The sequence below is a fragment of the Colletotrichum scovillei genome (genome assembly GCF_011075155.1).
Source record: "Colletotrichum scovillei strain TJNH1 chromosome Unknown Contig00001, whole genome shotgun sequence".
Taxonomy (NCBI): Eukaryota; Fungi; Ascomycota; class Sordariomycetes; order Glomerellales; family Glomerellaceae; genus Colletotrichum; species Colletotrichum scovillei.
In genome coordinates, this window is record NW_023336259.1 from 2,118,469 (window position 1) to 2,140,222 (window position 21,754).

General features: G+C 51.2%; 5 protein-coding genes across 5 annotated transcripts; 2 read left to right on the forward strand and 3 right to left on the reverse strand.

The window, feature by feature from the left end:
• On the reverse strand, window positions 1-1,536 carry HER10_EVM0005897 (MFS monocarboxylate transporter; the record flags this gene model as incomplete). The annotated part of the gene is made up of 4 exons (XM_035475499.1): window positions 1-191; window positions 259-306; window positions 373-1,290; window positions 1,362-1,536. The coding sequence occupies 4 exons, from the start codon at window positions 1,534-1,536 to the stop codon at window positions 1-3; spliced, it is 1,332 nt and encodes a 443-aa protein (XP_035338394.1).
• A 930-nt stretch (window positions 1,537-2,466) lies between these two features.
• HER10_EVM0000849 (uncharacterized protein) lies at window positions 2,467-5,563 on the forward strand (the record flags this gene model as incomplete). Its single annotated transcript, XM_035470616.1, has 5 exons — window positions 2,467-3,379; window positions 3,469-4,173; window positions 4,226-4,550; window positions 4,581-5,363; window positions 5,422-5,563. The coding sequence occupies 5 exons, from the start codon at window positions 2,467-2,469 to the stop codon at window positions 5,561-5,563; spliced, it is 2,868 nt and encodes a 955-aa protein (XP_035337938.1).
• Window positions 5,564-6,669: 1,106 nt separating this feature from the next.
• On the forward strand, window positions 6,670-7,579 carry HER10_EVM0006448 (uncharacterized protein; the record flags this gene model as incomplete). Its single annotated transcript, XM_035476031.1, has 5 exons — window positions 6,670-6,917; window positions 6,974-7,086; window positions 7,141-7,218; window positions 7,282-7,359; window positions 7,419-7,579. The coding sequence occupies 5 exons, from the start codon at window positions 6,670-6,672 to the stop codon at window positions 7,577-7,579; spliced, it is 678 nt and encodes a 225-aa protein (XP_035338447.1).
• Window positions 7,580-7,816: 237 nt separating this feature from the next.
• HER10_EVM0003641 (oxidoreductase) lies at window positions 7,817-9,073 on the reverse strand (the record flags this gene model as incomplete). Its single annotated transcript, XM_035473308.1, has 1 exon — window positions 7,817-9,073. One exon carries the CDS (start codon window positions 9,071-9,073, stop codon window positions 7,817-7,819), a length of 1,257 nt encoding a protein of 418 aa, XP_035338204.1.
• Window positions 9,074-9,518: 445 nt separating this feature from the next.
• On the reverse strand, window positions 9,519-11,964 carry HER10_EVM0009273 (uncharacterized protein; the record flags this gene model as incomplete). Its single annotated transcript, XM_035478764.1, has 2 exons — window positions 9,519-11,121; window positions 11,825-11,964. The coding sequence occupies 2 exons, from the start codon at window positions 11,962-11,964 to the stop codon at window positions 9,519-9,521; spliced, it is 1,743 nt and encodes a 580-aa protein (XP_035338728.1).
• Between the last annotated feature and the right edge of the window lie 9,790 nt (window positions 11,965-21,754).

Consider the following 21,754-nt stretch of genomic DNA (forward strand, 5'->3'; position numbering starts at 1 on the left):
CTAGATGTTTGATCTGAAAACAAGAAATTTCCCAATCAACAAGGAGCGGGCCGTGTAGAAGCTCAAGCCCCCCAGAGCAACCGTTGAAAGATACAGACCCGACGCCCCAACTGAGCCCACCTTTTCCAAAAGGGAACCTCCTGCTGGAATTGCCGTGAGGGCACTGAAACTAACAAAGAATGTCATGGTACCTGAAATAACGTCAGTCAGACAATCATGGGCAAATTAGGGCCGGTATAATTTGGTGGATCAACTCACCATAGTATCTTCCGTAATCTTTGGGATCGCAAGTCTTGCCCAAACACACTAGCCACAAAGTCTTGTTAGTTCCAAATGAGATCTCGAAACTAAACATGCTAAGAATCCGCTTACCGGGAAGAATCGACAGGAAAGAGCCAGTGCAAAACCCCCACAAACCAGCAAATGCGTAGAGGATTCCGGCCGATTGGCCCCCGAACGGGACGAACAAGGCTCCAGTAAAGATCAATGAGAGACAAGTCATAAAAAGTATGACGTCGAAGTGGCCTACGTAGTCACCCGCAAGCCCAGGCAGTAGGCGGCCTAGGCATGAACATCCGTTGAGGATTGAGACCAAGGTATAACCCATCGCAGACGGAAAGCCAGCCTTGACCGCAAAAGTTGGCAACAGCACGCCCACGCCAGTGATGGAAAATTCGTACAAGAAGAACCCGAGCGTAATGAAGACGAAAGGTCCCGATCGGAAAGCGTCAAAGTTGAGTGCTGCTGATTTCTTCTTCGACGACACCGCTGAGGGTAGGATCAGTTTTGGAAAGGGCAAAAGCAAGACCATGCCAACGGTCATGAGACCTAGAACCACGAAGCCCATCACCCGGTTAGACCATGACCAGCCCAAAGCCGGGAAAGCCCTGCGGAGGACTAGTGGAAAGCTGATGCCGCCCAAAGAAGCTCCAGCCATCGCTGCACCCATTGCCAGGCCTCGACGGCGGATGAATAGCTTGCCTACTGCTGATATTGCGACAGTTGAGGCTACCGCGGAGGCAATGCCTCCCAGAACACCAAGGCAGAGAAAAATCTGCCAATAATTTTGACACTCGGAGAGAAGGAAGAATTTTGCGACGGTGAGCCCGACTGCGACTGGGGCCAGGAGCCTAGGACCATAGCGATCCATCAAAGGGCCGACCTGAAAGCCACATAATAGCGAAAGAGCTGTGTCTAAGCCCGTGATCCATCCAATATCTTGTGCAGAAGAGTCGCTCAACTGGTTTAGTTGAAGGAAAGATTGGACAGTTCCGATCGATTGAGAAAAGCCTAAATACTAATCAGTCCGCTCCGATACATGGGTGAAAACGGGTACGGCCATCCTGTGGTGTTGAACTTACCGTATGAGCACATCAAGAATAGGCCAGCTGCACCGACACAAGACCATCGCAGAAATTCTGTCTCCTCACTCGCGGCATCATTGTTGACGTTGGAGAAATCGCTGGTATCGGTTTCTGGGTTAATTGGTATCGGTGCAATCGCCAATGTTGGGCCTAAAGACTCCCGTTCCCCCATGCTTAGAGGCTGAGAAAGCTAATTGGCAAAGAAGTAACTCGACTGAGGTAAACCTGTCGGCATAAAGTAATTGAGTACTTGTGTGTTTCGACAAGTCCGTTGGCAAGTGGTGAGAATGAGGGCTTTTCACCAAAAACTTATAAAGCCAATACTGAATGTAATGTTTTTACGCTTGAGCGCACGCAAAAAATTTCGTTGTGCGTCAGGCGCGCCCAACATCCTGCGAGAGGCGAAGACAAAGACTTCGAGTAAGGGTCCAGAAGCATGCTGGTCTAAGTGACCCACAACGGAGACTTTTCCTCGCTTCTCGATTTGCCTACTTTCGTTTATTGGTGTTTTGAAGACCATCAGTGACTCTCCAACTCTAACATCATTTCATGAGATGACAGAGAAGCTGAAGCTATAAAACCTATGTGGCAGTCTTCAACGTACCTACGAGTCGAAGTGACACGACTTACTTTCAGTAACCACATTCACCGCAATTGAAGTCAACCGCACGCGAAGGCCTGTGGTCCGGGTTCGGACCTAGACTTCACGTTGAACAAGCTTGCCATTAGTCGATGGGTCCGGCCATCGCGATTCTAGTGTAAGGCGCACTTGACACATCCGACGTCGGGCCAATCATGGAGAGTGCTTTGGTGGATCCCGTGCCATTCCAACGCATGAAAGTGCGGATAGACTTCCGACGACTCTTCCACTCTTGAGCAAAACAAAGTCCAAGTCGAATGACTCCTCTGAGGGAACACCAATACGCAATTCACGTTGGACATTATTTCTTCATATCTTGATACGCCTTATCGATTCAATCACGCCCTATCAGCCCGATCTTTGACAGGGGCTTTGACATCCTTGACAAGCCTTACTGCTTCCCCAGATTTAGGCCGGGAGATTATTACCGTGGATACGGTGGTGGAATTGAGACTCGACAGGATGGATAACTCGAATGAAGCTACTTCCTCGACTGTAAACCAATTCGTGAACCTCGCCGAAATCTCCCTGCCACAGGAGCCCAGGGCCAATCTCGCTATCGAGAACCTCGCCGTCGACGAAGCTCTATGTTTCACACCCGTTGAACAATTTAGCGGTGAAAGCTCCCCATTCGTTTTCGACGGGGCCCTTGACTACATCAGCGATAATTTCGAAAGTGGATGGACGACGCCCTCGACATCTTGTGCCAACTGCACCGCATGGGGCTACCAATGCCAGCTCCCACAACAACCCGAACCTCAAGACCGCTGTATATCTTGCGTGTCTCTCGGGTGCAACTGTACTTTCTTAAATACTACGCCGAACTTCATTGGAGATGATTTCAACAACCTCATGAAGGACAGCCGGACTGTTACAACCAATGCTCAGCACCTCCCGACACCAGAGGCTTCAAAGAGATCAAGCGGCTCGTTCGAGCCACCCAACACTTCCACTACATCGACTCCTCCTCCACCTAAGATTGGCACGAGATTCTCTCGTGACTCAACTCGGATCTTGAGACAATGGCTCTCCTCCCACAGCCACCATCCCTATCCAAACGACGAACAAAAGAAAATCCTCCAGCACCAAACAGGCCTCAGTAAGATCCAAATCACTAACTGGTTAATCAACGCTCGTCGTCGCGGAAAAGTACAAGGCCGTCATCGATCTACGTCACCATACTCGGGAAACTCTGGTACTGGGACAAGACCTATCGATGTCCCCGTGAGGCCAGGAACACCAGCTCCTAGAAACAGCCCACACTATCAGGGGTTGAACCCGCTCGAGAGATGGGTTGACTCTCCTCCAGAACATGAGCCTGCTACTGTTGGCGATATTGCACGTGCCGTAGCATCTACTCATGCAGGATCATCAGGTAAGTTTTGTACTTTCATGAGCGGCCCTCCATTGTGTGAGTGTCAAAAGTCGGGGGGATATTACAAAGCTGATCTCTTGTAGCCGCAGACGACAGCTTCAATGCTAGCTTCACCGATGAGCCAGCACGGTCCCTTTATCACACCTCGTCAGCCAGTAGCGCTGGAACCTCGAGTGGCGGCTCATTTGCTTCTGCCTTCTCCCATGCTTCCAAAGACTCTGCTTCCCTTCCACGTCCCACTGTTCGTAGTCGAGCGCGGCAACGTAGACGTCCGAAGCGAACTTCTCTTGCACATCCTCGGAACCAGTACCAGTGCACATTCTGTACAGAGACATTTAGAACAAAACACGACTGGCAACGACACGAAAAGTCTCTCCATATGCCCCTCGAAAGATGGGTTTGCTCGCCTAAAGGGCCTCGGGCCGTCAATCCTGACACAGGCCAAACATGTTGTGTCTTCTGTGGAGAAGCCGAGCCTACTCAACCGCACATCGACAGCCACAATCCCTCATCTTGTCAGGAACGAACGTTCAACAGAAAGGACCACTTAAAGCAGCACTTGCGTTTGGTACACAATGCCGGCCTTCTCGACTGGTCGGCTAAACTCTGGAAAATTACCATTCCAGAAATCGAGTCTCGTTGCGGCTTCTGCGGTGCATCTCTCGATACTTGGGGTGTCAGAGCTGACCATCTCGCGGATCATTTCAAGATGGGTTCCGACATGGCGAGTTGGAAAGGAGATTGGGGCTTCAACGATGCAGTTCTGGATATGGTTGAGAACTCTGTTCCACCTTGTAAGAGAACTCAAAATTGTTCCGCGGATGCCCGGACTAATCCACCTTCCAGATCTCATTGAATATGAAAGATTCTCTCCGTTTCCCTATCAAGCAAGCGGCGTACCTCCAGAGTCGCCCCGTAGCGCCTATGAGTTGCTCACGCTGGAACTCAACCATTTTCTACGACTATTTTTCGACAGGACAGGAAACTTGCCCAACAACAGAGAAATCCAATTCGAGGCTTGCCGGATCGTCTTTGCATCGGAAGTCTCATCACCAGAAATTGACAAGGGTGCGAAACCCGAGTCGTGGCTGCGAGACTTGATTACCTCGTCAGAAGACCTCACTCGAGAGGCTCGATTTGGGCCGATAAGATCGCCAGCCGAAAGCATGATGTCTGTTCTGCAGATCAAAGGAAAGCGCAGTCTGTTTGATGAATGCCCCTGTGAATTGCAGCTTGATGCCTTTGTTGATAAGCACAGGCTACTTGGACCCAATGTTCTCAACAACCAGGAACTACAGAACGAGGCTTGTAAGATAGTCACACGTCTAGGCAAGAGTTGGGGAATGTCTCCGGCCGACTTGGTTGTCAACTGGCTAGTCAACCTCATCAGCTCATCAACTGGCTGGCTTACCGCGTTTCGCTCGAGAACACGTCTTCTTCAACACGAAAGCTCAAGTGCTCTACCTCCACTACGACATTCTGAGAAAGACCAACAAGTAGGACTCGGGGATCTTATGAACGAAAGAGCTGCTGCAAATGAACCTTTCGAGCCCCCGATGCCATTTCAACTCCAAGGCGTTCCTTTTGACAGAGGACTATGGAGGAATCTAGCAATGCCGAATCAACGCGCTTGGCTGCAGGATACAGGAAGTGACGTTCTCCCACCATTGCTACAAGAACCTCCTACCCAGGATGCTTCTCCAGCAAGCGATGTCGCCCAAGCTTCACCCGTGTCTCCTCTAGTCTCGAATACTCCCGACTGGCAGAGACCCGGAAGCACTGGACCAGATGGCCGCAGCGCACATCCGCAGTTTTCAACAGTCAAACGGAACTATGCGTTTTTCAATGACTCCAATTTCAATCGGTGGCTTGCTCTTGAGCTACGACGCTGGATCGCAGCAACCATGTCTCCCAACAACCCGAACAGTCACGTTCCGTCGGACCATGAAATTCAGCACCAAGCGCGATTCATTGTTTATGAAGAGTAAGTCTTGTCTCCCCGTCTTCTCTTGTAAGGGATTATCGAAGTCTGACTGAACTAGCGGCGATCCTTGGAATCAGACCTCGGCAGACAATCTTGAGTGGCTACACCGTTTCAAGCGCACCATCGGTATGTCGTCAGAGGAACCCCAAGACAACTTGCCAGGGGGGTCAACACGCGCCCTTCCCCAAATCCCCTCATGAATTGCAAGTTATGTGAAGCTACGTGAAGAGCTTCTGCTCAGAATACAACTGCTCCGAGAAATCTGAGCTCGACGCACTTCGAAGCCACCCTCGCTGTCTTTATCAGTGCATTCATGACGTCGCGTGAAGTGTGTTGCGCCTGACTTTGGTAGCCGGAACCCTCATTCAAAATCCGTTACGGAGTAATGAGTACAGGATTTATGGATTCGGAAAACCGAACGAGTACAGGAAATCATCGAGGACTGTGGCACTTGAGTGCCGATACCCGTCTACCCGACCACTAATCGCGACTCTGAAAAAGACGATGTGGGGATTTCAATCTAGTTGCGGCTCCCCGAGCCAAGCAATGGTTCAACGGACGATCCTCAGACAGGGGGTCTCCAATCTTGTCTCTTCACACTTGAAGGGGGTCCGAAAACTGGCTCGTTGAATACGAAACTCCACTTGCGTTGTCACTACCGATGAGTCTACACTTGAAGTCCTTTACTTCCTTTTAGGCTTGTCTGCCGTCTGCACGCTTCTCTGTTGGTCTTGTCGCGCTCCTGCTTAGTGATTGAGCGTCTTGCCATGCTAGTGATAGCTCCGAGGAAATGCAACCCTCTTTTGGGAAGGTTAAGGTTGCAGAGCCTAAGAGGTTGATGGTAGTAAGCATGATGCCTTGTCCTTGTCGACCCCATCGGGGTTACCAAATGAGAATGGGTTTCTCGCTTGGATTATTCCTTCAACCATCTGGCCAGGTCGCGTGGACCCTGGCGCAGCCTTCACAACCCATCGCGGAAATTGTTTGTCCACCACTGGGCTGTTTTGTGACTGGTTCTCTTGGGGGAGGATTCAGGTTAATTGGGAGACTGGATACGGCAGAAACACGCCGGACGGGTAAAGGGGGCATCAACCAGGATGAATTGTAGCAATCCAAAACGGTGAGCAGCCTTCCATATAAACCCTACGCTCGTTGCCAAGAGCACTTGGCGCTTCTTGCCGTCGTCGTTCCATTCCTTAGACTCCAGTCTACAATAATCCTTGTGATTGCTTCACCCCGGATTTTTCGATCTTTTTCGACTGCACCCCTTGCTGCTTTCCGTCACTCACTCCAAATAACCGTCAACATGCGTAACGTCGCTGCAGCTGCTCTCCTCGCTGCCGCCAATGTGGTGAGCGCTCAGGATAAGGTCGGGTTTGGACCAGCATTCTCCCTCGGTCCCACTCAGTCTTGGATCCGTGAGGCGACTACGACTCTCGTTCTTCCTCCCGTGCCGAGTCCCCAGAAGGATCGTCTTGCTCTTTGGCCCGGTATGGGTACCAGCGGCGGTGACCTTATCCAGGCCCTTGCTGTCTCCTTCAGCGATCCCAAGGCGTAATTACTTATATATTCTATCAGAAGGCAAAATCACAAGCTGACAAGTTTCATAGGAACTGCGGTGCTAGCGTCGGTCAGTGGTGCACTTGGGCCAGCACTCTTCAAGGAGAGCAGCTCGGAGGCACGCAAGTCCCTGCTTCTGCCGGTGACAAGCTCACCATGCACTGTAAGCCATAAGATTTGGGTTTTATCATGAATCGAGGCTGACCCCACAATACAGACAAATACAACGACAGCACTGGCAAATATGATCAGACCGTCTTTCTCAATGGCAAGGTAGTCTCGACTCTTTCAACGAGTAAGTCAAAGTCGAAGACTTGAGCGATGTCAATAAACTTGGATGAAAGCTTACAATGCAAAGGCTCCGGAAACGCGGAGGGCTGGGGTACTGCCGTTGAATGCCAAGACGATGCTTGCGTTGGTACGGTTGTTGCTCACAGTAAGTGCTCCTTGTGATGATTTATTCGCTTCATGGTTCACTAACCTTGTCATTCACAGAGTATACTGGCACGACCATCATACTCAATGCCGCCGATAATACCTTCGGGAAAACTCTCGGTCTCAACGAGGCCGACTCATCTGGGCTTACCACTTCCGACAACGGCAAGACCTGGAAGGTTGATACTATCAACATCCACACGCATACCTTCAACAACTGAACGGCCAAGGAAATCTGCACGTACAGATCCTATCTCTCATTTATTCATATTGTAAATACTTCACGAGGGTCTTGAAGCCTCTTCACATATTGAAAGCCCGTACATATTGCCTCACACTAATTATCGTTGAATCATTGAGGTCTTCTCAGAGCTGCATTTCGTCTCATAATGTACAGATATAAAAGAAAGCTCTGCTAATTTGACGTTTCTTCCTCCTCAATACTGAGGCAAGTCTCGTCAAAGTAGCAACTCCTTGTAGTCCGGCAAGTTCCACTTCACCGCACTCTCCTTCAGAACCCATTTCCCAAGGTTCATGTGGAAGAAAGAAATAATTCCAATAATCCAGTACAGAATTGCCATCCCAATGGGTCCCGTCGGCCACAGCTTATAAACAAAAGCGTCATCTGTGATACCTTCCTGCACTTGATCCATGAAAGGCCGCATCTTCCTTTCGTACTCGTGTAGAGCCGTTTCAATGCCATCTTGGCCGCGTTCGGATCCGCAGTGTTTACCGATCTCTCCAGCCAAGACGTAGGCGCCGACAATTGCCGAAGTTGTACCCATGCCCGTCATGGAGGATGGTCCGTACGCCGCGTCTCCGACAAGGGCGACGTGTCCCTCAGACCAGTGGTCAATCTTGACCAAGCCGATTTGCTCGCAGTAAAAGTCCTGGGAGTCCATCATTGCGTCCAGGAAGTAGTCCACTTGCCATCCTGCGCCCTTGAACGCCTTGGCAACAACATCCTTGACTTCCTTTCCGTGGGTTCGCCGAGCGTTCTGGAATTCTTCGTCATGAGATGTGAAGAAAGTGTACGCCTGAATCGCTTCTGGACTGTGTCGTCGAGTCATTACAATCCGGCTGTTGGTCGCGAAATAAGCTGTTGAATAGTACTCTTCGCCCTTCTCTATCGGTCGGGGTATTGTGAAGTAAGAGGCATGAATACCCCTGAGCGGGTAAAAGCCGTCAGAGGCTTCGGACTTCAGCATCATCTTGCGCGTACGTGATCCTTGGCCATCGGCACCGACCAACAGATCGAAATGTTCTGTCTTGCCATCCTTGAAGCGTACGTCTACGCCGCCGTTCTTCTGGTCGAAGCTTTCTACGGAAGTGCCGAAGGTGTACTTGGCACGGCCCTTGGTGGCATCGTAGAAGAGACGGCACAAATCTCCTCTCATGATCTCGTACTCGGAGGTGAAGTTTTGCGCTCCACTTCCCGAATGGTTCATTGGGAAGTGACCTCGCCTCCGGCCGGAACTGTCGACGAACTGGAGGCCTTGCTCAGGAACCGATTTGGCGCGGAATCCCTCTTCGAGGCCCATACGCTTCAAGACTTCAATGCCGTGTCCTCGGAGGTCGATTTGAAGTCCTGTAGCGCGGAGAGTAGGGAACCATTCCACCACGGTAACATCATGGCCGAGTTTGACCAGCCAGAAGGCGAGACAGCCTCCAGCGATTCCACCGCCGCTGATAAGAATCTTCAAGGGAGAAGGCATGTTTGATTGAACGTCGAAATTGAGTACTAAGATAGTGAAGAGTACCTAGGGCGGAGAAATGAGTCAAATGTCGTGTATCGTTGTTTAATCGGTATGAAAAGAGATTTTGCTTGGTTCTATTTCTACACTTAAGTAGTTCAGTTCTTCAAGGTGGCGAGGAGTCACATTCATATGCATGAGCTGTTATATCCGTGTCTTGGCCGCCTCGGCCGAACCACTGCGAACGCCCTTTCTTTGACAACATGTCAGCTAATGCCGATAGATCGAGCTGTAGATGCTCTCGATCAAGGCGAAGGGCCGATATGGGGACTGTCAAACGGCTGTGACAAGTAGCAGGAACTTCAGTCGCTAGTCAAACTGTAGCTGCAAAGAAATTTGAAACAATATGAAGGCTCTTCGATCGAATCTTGCGGAGATCTTTTTAAGCCTTTGAGTTAAATTAACTCTAAAAATCTCCTTCGGGTAGAAAAAAGTCAAAATCCCAATCAAACCCAAAGCCTCCCTGTTCGTGTTCAAGTCCAGAGGATCCAAAATCTGCTTCGGCCGTCGAGCATGGCGTCACAGTGCTTGCTTGACCCTCGAGCAAGGTGTGGCAGTATTCTAGACTTTCTTTCGCGCTCTTCGCAATCTCCAAATCTCCTGGGATGCCCATTTCCATGGCTTCTATTTGTGCCACAATCATTTTGAGAAACATGTGACCTTTGATATTCGTCTCGCCTCCGTACCTTACTCTCTCTGCCGCTATCTCTATCAACTCTAACATTGTTTTCTTCAGAAATTCTCTCTGTTGGACGTTGCGTTGCAACGTTCCATCACGGTGCTGCATCTCCGCTTGAGCGATGTACTCGTGGCTGACGGTAGCAAGTGCGTACCTGTAGCCTTCTCGGAACATGCCTCCCGCGATTCTGAATAGACGAGAGAACTTGTCATCCGGCACAGGTGACAGAATGGTTATTGTGGCGTCCAGTGTCACTTTCGTCGAGTACTGGAAGAGGGGATTTGTCTGTGCCTGGCTCGCGAACGGGCAGTGCAAGGGAATCAGGAAGCGACGCACGAGAAAATCGAGTAAGTTTTGGTGAAAAACAGAGACTCCGAATCGCTCGTGCTGCCTCACGAAGTGGATGTTGGTTCTGCAGGCATGAGTAATCTCCGAGCTGAGCTCCAGTGCGACGTGATAAGATAACTCATGGTGTATCCCATTGAGCAACTGAACAACTCGAAGCCGGCTCAAGAGAGAGTCTCTGAGCTGGAGATGTAGCGACATATCCGTGTAAGTGCTCCTCGGATGTGATCGTAGCTCCGTTTGCGACTCTTCTAATTCGTCATCATTTATGTTTGCAGGCGGTTGAGTATCAAACTCATCAAAAGAGATCCTAGGAGGCATTGCCGCATCTAGGGATGACTGGATTACCAGCTCCAAGATAGTAGACCAGATTCTTCTTCGGATCTCTGCTTGCAACGTTGACATTGATGACAAGTGGCTCGGATCACGGTGCAAACCAATTTGCATGGCCGTATGGAGAAGTGTTCCTGTGGAAATCCACACTAGATCGCCTCCAATCGATAATATATGCCGTGCCAAGATGGTCAAGCAGTGAATCTGGACGCCGTTTATACCTAATCGATCTTTTTCCAAAGGGCCGGAAAGCCAAGCCTGAGCAGCGTAAATCCACTGATGAGCCAGACGTTTGAATCCTGGCTCGACTTCTTGAGGGTCATGTAAACTTGATCCAATCGCAATGACGAGAAGAATCTTGAGGCGCGAATCGTTTTTGACACCAGCTGGATCGTCCCAAAACCGCTGATACTCCGCCCTGAAGGTTGGCTTGTGTAATATGCGGTAGGTCGATTCGAATGAATCCAGGTAATGGTCTACCATTGTATCAGCAACTTCGCGAGATGGGGCCGCCAGGTTGACTCCAGTGTTTCCAAAGCTTCTGCTGGGCCGCCAACTTTTGATGCTCCTGGCTAGGTCTTTACAATTCCGTAGTAAAGTCCCGGCCTCTATAGCCATGGCCTCAGTCTCGGCATCTGGAAATGGAGCATGACTCTCATTTGCAGCAGCCTTGACGTAACTCGTGTAGCAGTCCAATAATTTCTCAAACTGTTGAGACGTTAGCAGTGAGCACCTTGCTAAAGTAGGCACCATTACAGCCAAAGCACGTACCTCGGAAGCTTCACCCATCCAATCACTCCATCGCCAGACTCTTGACTTCTTCAGCACCACGCGTGAGTCTGTATCCTTCCCCATCATTCGCTGGGGAAGTTCTGATTGGCTTCGTCGTGCCGTATCAGTAGATACATCTTCCAATCTTTGGACGCGGTGTAAGAGATCTCGGAGAGCAGGCTCGGCAGGCGAAGCTTGAGCTACATTTCCTGATACGACGACATCCTCGCTGACATCATCGCTAACACTGTGCTGTCGACGACTGATATGCGCTGGTCCAGGCTCAGAGATGACATTGACATCGCCAGTAGACTCATGTGCCGGAACGATGGTTGGAGCCTGTGACAGGGGCGATATCATGTGAGTCGACTGCATTGGCTGGACAGCTTGCTGCACCGGTGGCCGGGGTGCCGGTGGCCGAGCTGCTGGTTCACTTCCGAATACTCGGTAGGTGCAACGGAGTTTTGATGCAGTGCAATGCCCACATGGCTCGTCGCGATCACACTTGATCTTTCGGCGTCTGCATTCTAGGCATGACAGAGCGGGTCTGCGCCGTCGACGGGTTTGTCGCTCCATGTCTGAACGGATGATTACGGTTCAAAAGTCTCGGGCCTCCGGCGATTGCAGGCAGACTTGGGGTGAAAGGGGAAGCAGCGGATGAGCCAGATGGACCGTCTTGGTGCTGAGGTGAAGTTGACTTCTGGAGACGGACGTAAGCGGACATATCACATGCGTGTTCGGCCGTAAGCGGGCGAGAATGCCGAAGCTGGCCCGCAGCCACAAAGCCGCTAACGTCATGACGAAGAATTGGTCAGGATGGCCTTGAAGAGGTCTGCTCGTAATTCCGAACCATGGTTTGAAAAATTCCCCTTCCGAGGTGTCAGTTCATGATTATACTTGTAAGCAACATTTGACCGAGCAGGTTTGGTTAGATTGGTAGCAGCGGGAATTCCCCTCACCGAGTACGTTACATCCCCATAGACTACTTGACTGAACTTCAACCTCTTTACAATCTCGGCTTATGCCCGATTCGCGTCGCATCTCTAAGCTTAACATACTTCAATGTCTCGCGTATAGCGATCCGTGATCTTTCTCCTTAGTTCTAATGGTCCGGAAAAGAAATGTTGACCATGTGCTACACTATGAAGCATGGACTGAAGTAGATCAATTCAAATTTTTGGATCGCCACATCATCAAGATGGACTTCAAGCTTATTCTGATTTTTGTGTTGACGCCAAGATCATTTTACCTGGACATTCTCTTTATCGCGGTGTACTAATCTCATTCTCGATGGCAAGATGGTCGATGCCTATTCTGTCCCGTCCATTCACCTTCGTATAAGACAGAGGGTGTCCCGCGGCAAGACCTGGTACACGGTCTACACGACACTAAAGAGAGGTAGAGTACGACCAGTTTCGATGAACGTCTTGTCCGTAGGCTATTCACGAGCCCCCTCAAAAACCTGGAATTATAAATGAGAACAATCTCCAGGGCCGTTTTCTTCAACGAATCGCTGAACATTTCTCGAGTCTCATGCACTGTCATCGGTATTGATTCCATGGGCGCAATACGTATCCAACGATGGCCTGATAATATTTCATCTCCCACGGTGCATATAGGCTATGATGCTGAGCCGCAAATCAGTCGCCCGAAAGTGGAACACAACCAAACAGAGGGTCTCTCGGAAAAGCACACAGCCCTCCTCTCGCCAAAGAACATGCTCCATGTTACGAATTCTGAGGCCATCGGTGTACGCAATCATATTTTGTCTAAAGAGAAATGCAGTGCGGTTGGTTAGTCAACCTCCTCTCCAGCCGGGCGACTGACTTCATCTTGGGTGCTGCTACTACAGGGTAAAGCGCCCGGCTTAGCTGCGGGATGAACCACGAGAATTCCTTGGAAGTTCCCATTATCAACAACACCACGAATCGATGCCAAGTACCCCCAAAGTCTTTTTGAGAAGGTTGGAGCCAAACTTACTTTGGCGGTCCTAAGTAGATATAAATGTCGAGCGAGATTCGAGACGTTACGGAATGATTGTCTTTCTTCTACTCATATCCTATCAACCCAGACTTGGCGGTGTAAACAAGACCGGCAGCTTCATTCAACAACAAACTATCAAGAACCAAAGGCATAATCCCATCACCGAAACCAGACAGTCGTTCACCTCTCAAAGTCCAAAATCCTTGGTCCCTTCCGCAAGATCAACATCATGAAACCCGCTCATGTAGTAAGTGCTGCTTCCAGTCTTTGTCTCGTTTCTGCCGCCGAACTGATACTGATGCCTTGATAACCCAGCTCCTCAGTATGTTGCTTTCTGGCACTGCCATCTCAACACCATCCCCGACCGGGGCAACGCCCTGCGAACCGATGTCTGATATTGAATCAAGCACCAGCTGTCCTTATCTAGGGGCCAATGAGGAATGCTTCAAAATAGAAAGAGCACTATGCACAGCAGGGTGCGGACCTCTTCCTCAGGAGAAGCTTTTCTGCATCACGTCCTGCATCACATCTTCGAGGAGGGGCTGCTCGAGGATTGGCTGCTGAAGGAGAGTTAGCACAGGCCGTGAGAATGGTCGGCCGTGGCTGTGGCCACACTTGACGGGCTGCTCGAGAGACCAAAAGTGCGCTTCGTCAAGGTGTGGAACTTGACTTGCAAGCCATTGTCAAGTATTTTGACGTGATACCACCGTCAAAAATGATTAGTTTCTATATAGACATGTTGGTTCAGAGACTATCTCTGAGTCGAACGTCTGAATCTGACACAACGTCAAGATAGCAGGGTAATTTTATCACTTCTACAGCACGCTCAAGTTGATAAGCACCACATTGGATCATGAACTTAAGCCTGTCATTACCGGGACATCTTGCATTAAGTTATACAAGAACTGCCCTGACTTTTCGACAAGAGTTTTCACTTGGCGCCTGGGACAATGCAACCCATACGACTTGTATGCGATAAACATGATTCATGTAGCCCAGAACTTCACTGCAACTGCGGTCAAACCCGCCCATCTACTCCAGTTCACGTGATACATCTAGATCACATCAGATAAGAGAGAGTTCAAGGCGTTGTCAGTACACCACGTGTTGTGACTCTGCCTCCTTGACACGTCAATTCCACCATCAAGCCACATGTCTCGATTCCTCCACCAAAGTTCCACTCAACTTATACCAACCAGCAAAGTTACCGCAGGTACCTCGTTGACTTGGACATATCCAATTACCGAGCATTTCTTTCAATCTTCCCTGCCTTCAACGTTCCCCACCATATTCGCCATCTACCGCATCTAGCCGGTTTCCATAGAGCCACTGTAACCACATCTTGATCATTATTCCCTTTCCTTCCGCATCTGCTTAGCTTCCATACTTCAACCCTCACATCTCATAAACGCTTCTGACGCCTCTATATCCATAGGATCGAGTTTCTAGAACATGCAACGCTAAGCCCGCAACGCGCCACCTGAAAACAGCCACTCTAGGCTCCCCCGCTATACCAGGAGCTCCTCCTACAGTATCCATCCCTTTGCTTCTCCCTTGCAAGGACTATCATGACTAGTACCTTAGGCAACCCCCATCATCCTTCGATTCCTCCCGAAGGCATCTCATTATTCAGCCTTGGAAACCTCTCGCGTACCCAGTCCACGCTAGACCCCCCATCAAAGTCAAGGCCAAGCTCTCGCAAGAGCCGAACCTAGTCCAGAGTCAGGCAAGAGAGATGGACGGGAAAAGCAAAGACGTTATGGCAACGCTTACTCAGGCACACAAAGAAAGCCCACAACTTTCTCAGCCCTATCCTCACTTGCCGTGCTTGCCTCTGCCCTGATGTGCCCTGACTATTCAACTGCAAAACGCTAAGCCCTTCGGACTAAAGCCTCCCTGTTGCACATCTCATATCCCAAAATGGAGTCGAGGTCGACAACCACCCGTCGCCCTCCATACCGCGATAGGCAGGTCAATCCCGAATGCGGCTTCAGAAACAAAACGTCTTGGGAGCTGATTGTCTGAAATCAGAGACCGCGTAGCTTGGATACGCAAAGATACCCAACCCTATAAAGGATCCAAGACAAAAAAGGCTGCGCCGACGAGGCTCTAACCAGTTCCATTGTAAGATCTTCACCTCGATCTTCACCTCTTGTTTTGTTGTCTCGGCTTAGAGAGGCTCCCACAAGCCAGCTTTCCCCGTCGTGCCCGTTTTCTTTCTATCTGTCCCCTAATCAGCTACCCTGTTGCTCATCTTATCCATTTCGTGCATAGGGTTGTGGGATCAGGAAACGAAACCAAAAGTCGGGAAAAAGCAAGTATATGCTGGACGACCCCCAGGCCCCCCATTCTGATCCCTACGTCAGCGCCAGAGATCCCCGTTCACCTCCCTTGCCTGCAATAGGTAATTCCCGCCATCGCTCCCTACCAGATGCGTGATCAAGGTCATGTATCCGTACGTATATAACTGGGCTACAAGGTACATATGCCATAGCGCAAGCTTGCAGCTCTCGATGATCCCCTCTAGAAAAAGGGGACTCAGAGACTCCAGACCTCCGTCATTCCATCTCAGCAGGGCTGCTGGCGCTGTCTGAGTCTCTGAGTCTCTGTCTGCCGCTGCCAACAAGCCCGCATGACACACCTCAAAGAGACAGGTCCAGACCACGGACCCCCCAAAAAAGCAGGCGGGGGCCAAGCCGGACCGCCGCCCTCCCGGCGCGCCTCGCACCGGCCCTCCTCTAACAAACGTTCTTCCCTACATCCAACGACACTAGCTCTCTAGTCTACCAGCGTTTTCAACATTCCTCAGTGCCAGATTCTTTAATTATGCCGTGGAACAACTTCTCGGCACCCGATATCTCCGGCCGCCACCTCTCCTTCTGTGCTCTTGAGCTGACCGAAGATCTGCCGCGTCCGCCCACGCCACACTGGAACCCTCTCCCTGAGCGCAGCGCAGCGCCGTGACCCGTGCCACGGCTCTCTCTCTCCGATACCCCCGCCCGGCCCCCGGTCCCTGAACCTGCAAGTCTCACACCGAGTTACCATCGGCCGGTCCCCGAGCCCGCGCAGCACCTCAACTTCCCCTCTTTTTTTTGGTTCTTTCCGCCTGCCGGGACAACTCCTCCCCGTGCGTGCCTTGCGCGCATCGCATTCGGCATCGCACCGGCGGAGCAGAGCAGAGCAGCAGCCTGTCAGAATGATGTACAGACACGACGTCAAGGGGGGGTAGACAGATCTCGTCGATACTAGCTTAGTAAATGGGTCATCCAAACCCACACTCCCATTAACCCCCCGGCCTCTTGTATTCCCAAGTCGCAGGTTTCAACCAACATGCTTCCATTCATGGTTCTTGAAATGCATTCAGAGAAAGGAATGAAGCTCAACAGTGTCTCTTTCTCCGTGTATCCAAACCATCTACTGCATCTCTCCTCTGCACAACACACACACACACCCCTCGGACAAAGACGAAATCCCCACTCTCCCTCAACTCCGCCTACCGTCTTTCCGCAGCGGCGTCTATACCCAAACAGTAAGAAAAAGCAAATATCCAAAGCAAGCCCTTTGCATCCCACGGACTCCACACACTCACAATCTCACCTCTCAAAGAAACGTCTGAACGCTTCTTATACAACATCCACAAAAACCCGCAGGCTGCAGCACCCATCATCCATGGGAAAAGCTGGAAAAAAGCAATTATGCCGAGCCAGCCCTAGTAACACCTTGTAAACCCCCCTTCCCATCCTACGGGCAACCACAACTCGGTCGAACCAAAGAAAAAACTTCCCGCATGTCCACTCACTCCTCCCCCCTCTCTCTCCCGCCCATCACTTACACAGCAACGGCACGAAATATCCCAAGTTTTCCAAACCAACCAGCCAGTAACAGTTCCTCTTTTTTTTTTTTTCTTTATTTTTTTTCTCCCCGTCTCCCACCCTCCCCCCTCGAGACCTTCCGAGCAAGGATCGTCGATCGACGCAACCGTCCTCAGCCCGCATCATCTAGCGTCACTTCACATGAACAAGCGGACAAGGGGCAAACTCAAGGAAAGGCGCATCACCGAACCCCTCCCAGAACCGACACCCCGGCCGCCCCGCCTTACCTGCCTAGCCCACCAACAATTGCACCTAGAAAAAAAACTAAATAAGAACAAAATAAAAACAGATTTTATAAGAGAACCACGAAACGACACCTCACCACATGCCAGACAACGGTACGGGTAGAACCTAGGCTCGTGGCTCGCCCGCCCGTCCCAACTGCCAGCCAGCCAGCCACCCGCACCCCGGTTTCGTTCCTGTGACCTAGGTACCGCCCCCCCCTCCGTGTTTGCGCCGCCGGGCGGTCGGTCGGTGCAATCATCACGGCCTTCATCGTCCGGGAAAAGGGGGTAGAAGTATCTAGGTACTGCGTAAAGCCAGAAAAATAAAATAAAGAAAGGCATGGTAGGGGGAAAAGACCCACTGGCTGCACTGCGTCCTGTCAGGACCAAAAAGAAGTTTGACTTGTCAGACTTGACTAAGGAGGCACAGGGCGGCGCGCACATCACCAGCCCGTCGAAGAAAAAGCAACAACGACCTTTAAACTACCTAGTACTATACTGCGCAAGGTACGTCGAAATCCTTTCTTCAACCCCTCGAAAGGGTGAAATACAAAAAGCACGAAACATTAAAAATAACGGACGAGGCCCCTATGACCTACTTACCTACGGTCCCTCTCTTTCCCGTAGAATAAGCAAACACCCCACGAATACGGCAAGCAACCCGTGTCTCATCCATCTCTCCAGAAATCCAAGACTCCTTCCTAGACAGAAAATCAAGAATACATACATGCAAGAATGAACCCCTTCAAGTTCCTTTCATTGGTAGTCCCATCCGAGAGACAGAGAGAGCAGGGGAAGCCTGAAGGAAGGGGGCCAAGGACCCCCAATGAATAACCCCCTCTCCCACCCCCATATCTACCATCAAACCCCCCCTACCAACCCCAGCCCCTCGTGCCCCTTCAAGAACGCGTGATGATGATGGCCAAGGTTTCGAAGCATCGATCTGGAGGAACTCGAGGGTCGTCCTAATAAATCGAAGCTTCGTCCGGATCTGGAAATGTACTCGTGCGGCGCTGTCCCAAAAAATAAAGGGGACCGGGGGGGAAAGATATGCTTGGCTTACCACTTGTGACACCTCCCCCCCGTTTTCCCACTTACGGAAGAAAAAAAGAATGTGTGTTCATCTTGGGAATCTGGACCCTCCCGCCAATCTTACAAAACCACATATTAGAGCTGTGTCGATCTTTGGATGAACCAAGTCAAACCAGTGAAAGGATATGCGCAATCGAGATACCGAAAGGGAACAGTCCCGCCCCAGCAACGACGTCTAACACGGCACTGAGGGCCACATGAGCAGCAACAGCAGCAGCACCTCGCAGACCAGAGAGCCGATCCTTGGCCAATTTCTCTAGGAATACCCTTTCTGCCCTTTCAGGCTCTCACCCTCTCACCCATGAAGCCGTCGGCCGGGATCCGCATCTATCGATGCAGTGATGCGCAAGATCCGATGCGGGACCCTACACTAAAACCCCCCCATCCCTTCCCCCTTCTGCTCGTCAACTTACCCGCTAAGGGCCAAGATCCGCGCCGCCGTCGTCGTCGCCGCCGCTGCTCCTGCGGCCCAAAAGTCGCCTCCTCCCCCCGGGATTCCGCACCTCTTGCGACTGGACCACCCGGAAGGAAACCTCCTCCGGCAGGAGACGCAGGAGCGTGCCAACGACGGATGACCGGTGAAGAAGTGGATTCGAAAGGGGGGGGGGGGGGGTGGATGAGTGAGTGAGTCTGCGCTGCACAACTCGAAAGCCAGCCCTCCAACACCCAGGGAAGCCATCACCGACATATGCAAGCCCCAGCCTCCAGGAACTCTACCGAACAAGCGAGAGCAAGATGGGTGACGAAAGTGCGGAGCAGCCGCGCAGTCGCACAACCACCTACGAAGTACACGCGTGTTGACGATGAACCCGGTGCTTTTGCAAATCGCATAAACGAGACGAGAACCGGCTTTTTGGGTCCCGGCTTTCGGCTCCGGCTTCAGGTGCGCCGTGACAAACAAAACATCTACGAGGGCCCTTCCCTCCATGGGACCCTTTTCTCCCTGAATCAGCCTCTCTGGCAACGTAGCACTGTGGCTGGCGCATCGAACAAACAATCTTGGCCTCAACAGTCCGAGCCAGGCCACACTCGCAGTCCCTACCTAGTATTTGGGTGATTTTCCTGGCCACGAAACACCCCCAGCTCGCTGCCACATGCCAGAGGCGCTAGGTTCAATTGTGGCTAGGGCGGAGGCGCGGTAGTTGCTTCGTATGGCGATCATTCTTTTTTCGCGAAACCTTCTCTTCGTTGGCCATGCCCAACGTGGTCATTGATCAAGCGACTATCGGGTCGAGACTTCGGGTACGAGATGGCAATACCCAATATCAGGCCACATCGTGGCTTTCTTCAGTGTCGTGCCTGAGACGATGTCACCCATCAAATCCGGAGCTAGGGGAAAAAAAGCCCACGGCCACCGCGCCTCGGAAGCTGTGACGACTGAGTCCTGGCGAGCACGAGGCGGACGAGATAGGTCACAGTGAGCCTTGACAGCCCCATCAAATGCTACCGTATCAGACAAGGCGCCTTCGAAGCATGCCTGTCAATAACTTCTGCTTCGGAGATTTCCGCCTTGTGCTGGGACCAATCCGCCGGAAGCCGTCGAGCAGTAAAACGCAAAGTCATAAACAACTGCCGTGAATCTTCATTTACTAGTAGGCTGCCGAGCTTCTCATCGCCGGTGGGACCCGTCGTGTTCCTGCTGAAAGAGAACAGGCCCTTCAGTCGACGAATGAGTCAAGGTCTCGGAGGGAAATAAGGTAAGTCGGGGACGACGAAACGGGTTGCGATGCCAGATAACTTTTGTACGGATACAACTGACTTCGTCACTGGCGAGCGGTTGAAACATCTTTTTGGGAAAGAATTGAGGCGATACTAGCTCAGTGACCCCGGCAGAAGATCGCCAGCATCAAGAACGCGCCTGAGCACGGCCGCAGTGACCATTGCGTTCGAGACCGTGATCCAGGCTCATTAGCAATTCCAATCTGCCCTGAAGTGGAATAGTGCAAGAAATCGCCAACTTCACTAACAGCCGGATGTTGAATTGCGAAATGCCGCAGGGGGTAAATGACGACAGGGGAGACGAGGTGGTGAGGATAGTAAAGGCATTCCGTGTGTGCGAGTGCGAGTGAGAGGAAAAAGACACCGACGAGAAAGAGTAGAAAGAATTCGGTCCATGGTAAAGGACTTCAACGTGGGATTTGGTGTTGGTGGAAGACACATTCAATAGTGTCTCACAGAATCACCCAAAACCGCTAAGTGTTCATACTTTGCAGAAAAACGAAGGCTCTTGATTCGTTTCTTTCTGCCGTTCCCACACGGCACGACCATGATGTAGAAGCGGAAGGTTCGTGACCAGAGCGGTTTGGCTCGCGACCAGGTGATTCAGGTTGAGGGAAAAAGCAACGAAAAAGAGACCTTCGAGGAGACGTGTCCTGACAGTTCATTGGCAGCAGCACCTGAACACCCGTGGATGTCTCAGTCCACCCATACAGGGCCGCCAGCAGTGACAAGAAGGGATCTCCTGCAGAGATGGCCAGATCCGGCAATGCCCTGTATGATTCTACTCGATCTTGCCTCGTATTGTGACTTCGATCTCAAACAATAGTGTTCGGCTGGAAAGCTATTTGTTCCCCGGTGGCGACGGGAATAGAGGGCGAAAATGGCATCTGGTGAGCGTCAGCGAGATCTCAATGAAACGGTGAAATGGGTTTCGAGAAGCGATAGCAAGATGTACTGTTTGCAGTGTTTCTCGTATACGACGTTTTCTCGGTTCTGTGCCTGCCAAAGACTGGACATAGATCGCCAGCCAGCCAGTTGCGCCGTAAATCTCCCAATGAAAGGTGTACGGTTCCCGTGATCATACGACGGCGCACCTCGGTCGATCTGGACAACCGAGCTTCAGAGGAAAAAGCAAGCAAACGTCGCCCAGATTAAGTCGTCTAGGTTTGCTGATGGCCCCAACGTCGTAAGGCTGAACAGCGGGAGCTAAGCACATTGTCAGACTGGTCTGGTGCTAGACACCTTTCCTTTCTGATCAGCCAAAGAAACTGGCAGTCGGAATATTAACATAACCGCTCTACCCATGGGGTCGGTACCCGTCGTGACAGGTGGCATATATTCTGCCCTGTGACTCAATTGAAGATTGGTTGTACTGATAGACACGTGTCGCTGCTACACGTGAGTAATCTCGAGACTTACAACTTCCCCATGGACTGTGGGTGAAGTCTCAGCCTGTCATGAAGCGCAGGCTAGAACGGCGGCGAGGATCCTGAGCGGGCGCACAGTAAGCTGAAGGGCCATTGCGATTGGTGCAACAGCCAGGTTTGATTCATTCGTTGTAGCATTGGCTGTCGGTTCGCAATAAGAAAGGGACCCAGGAAGAAAACAAGGAGGATCATGGCCA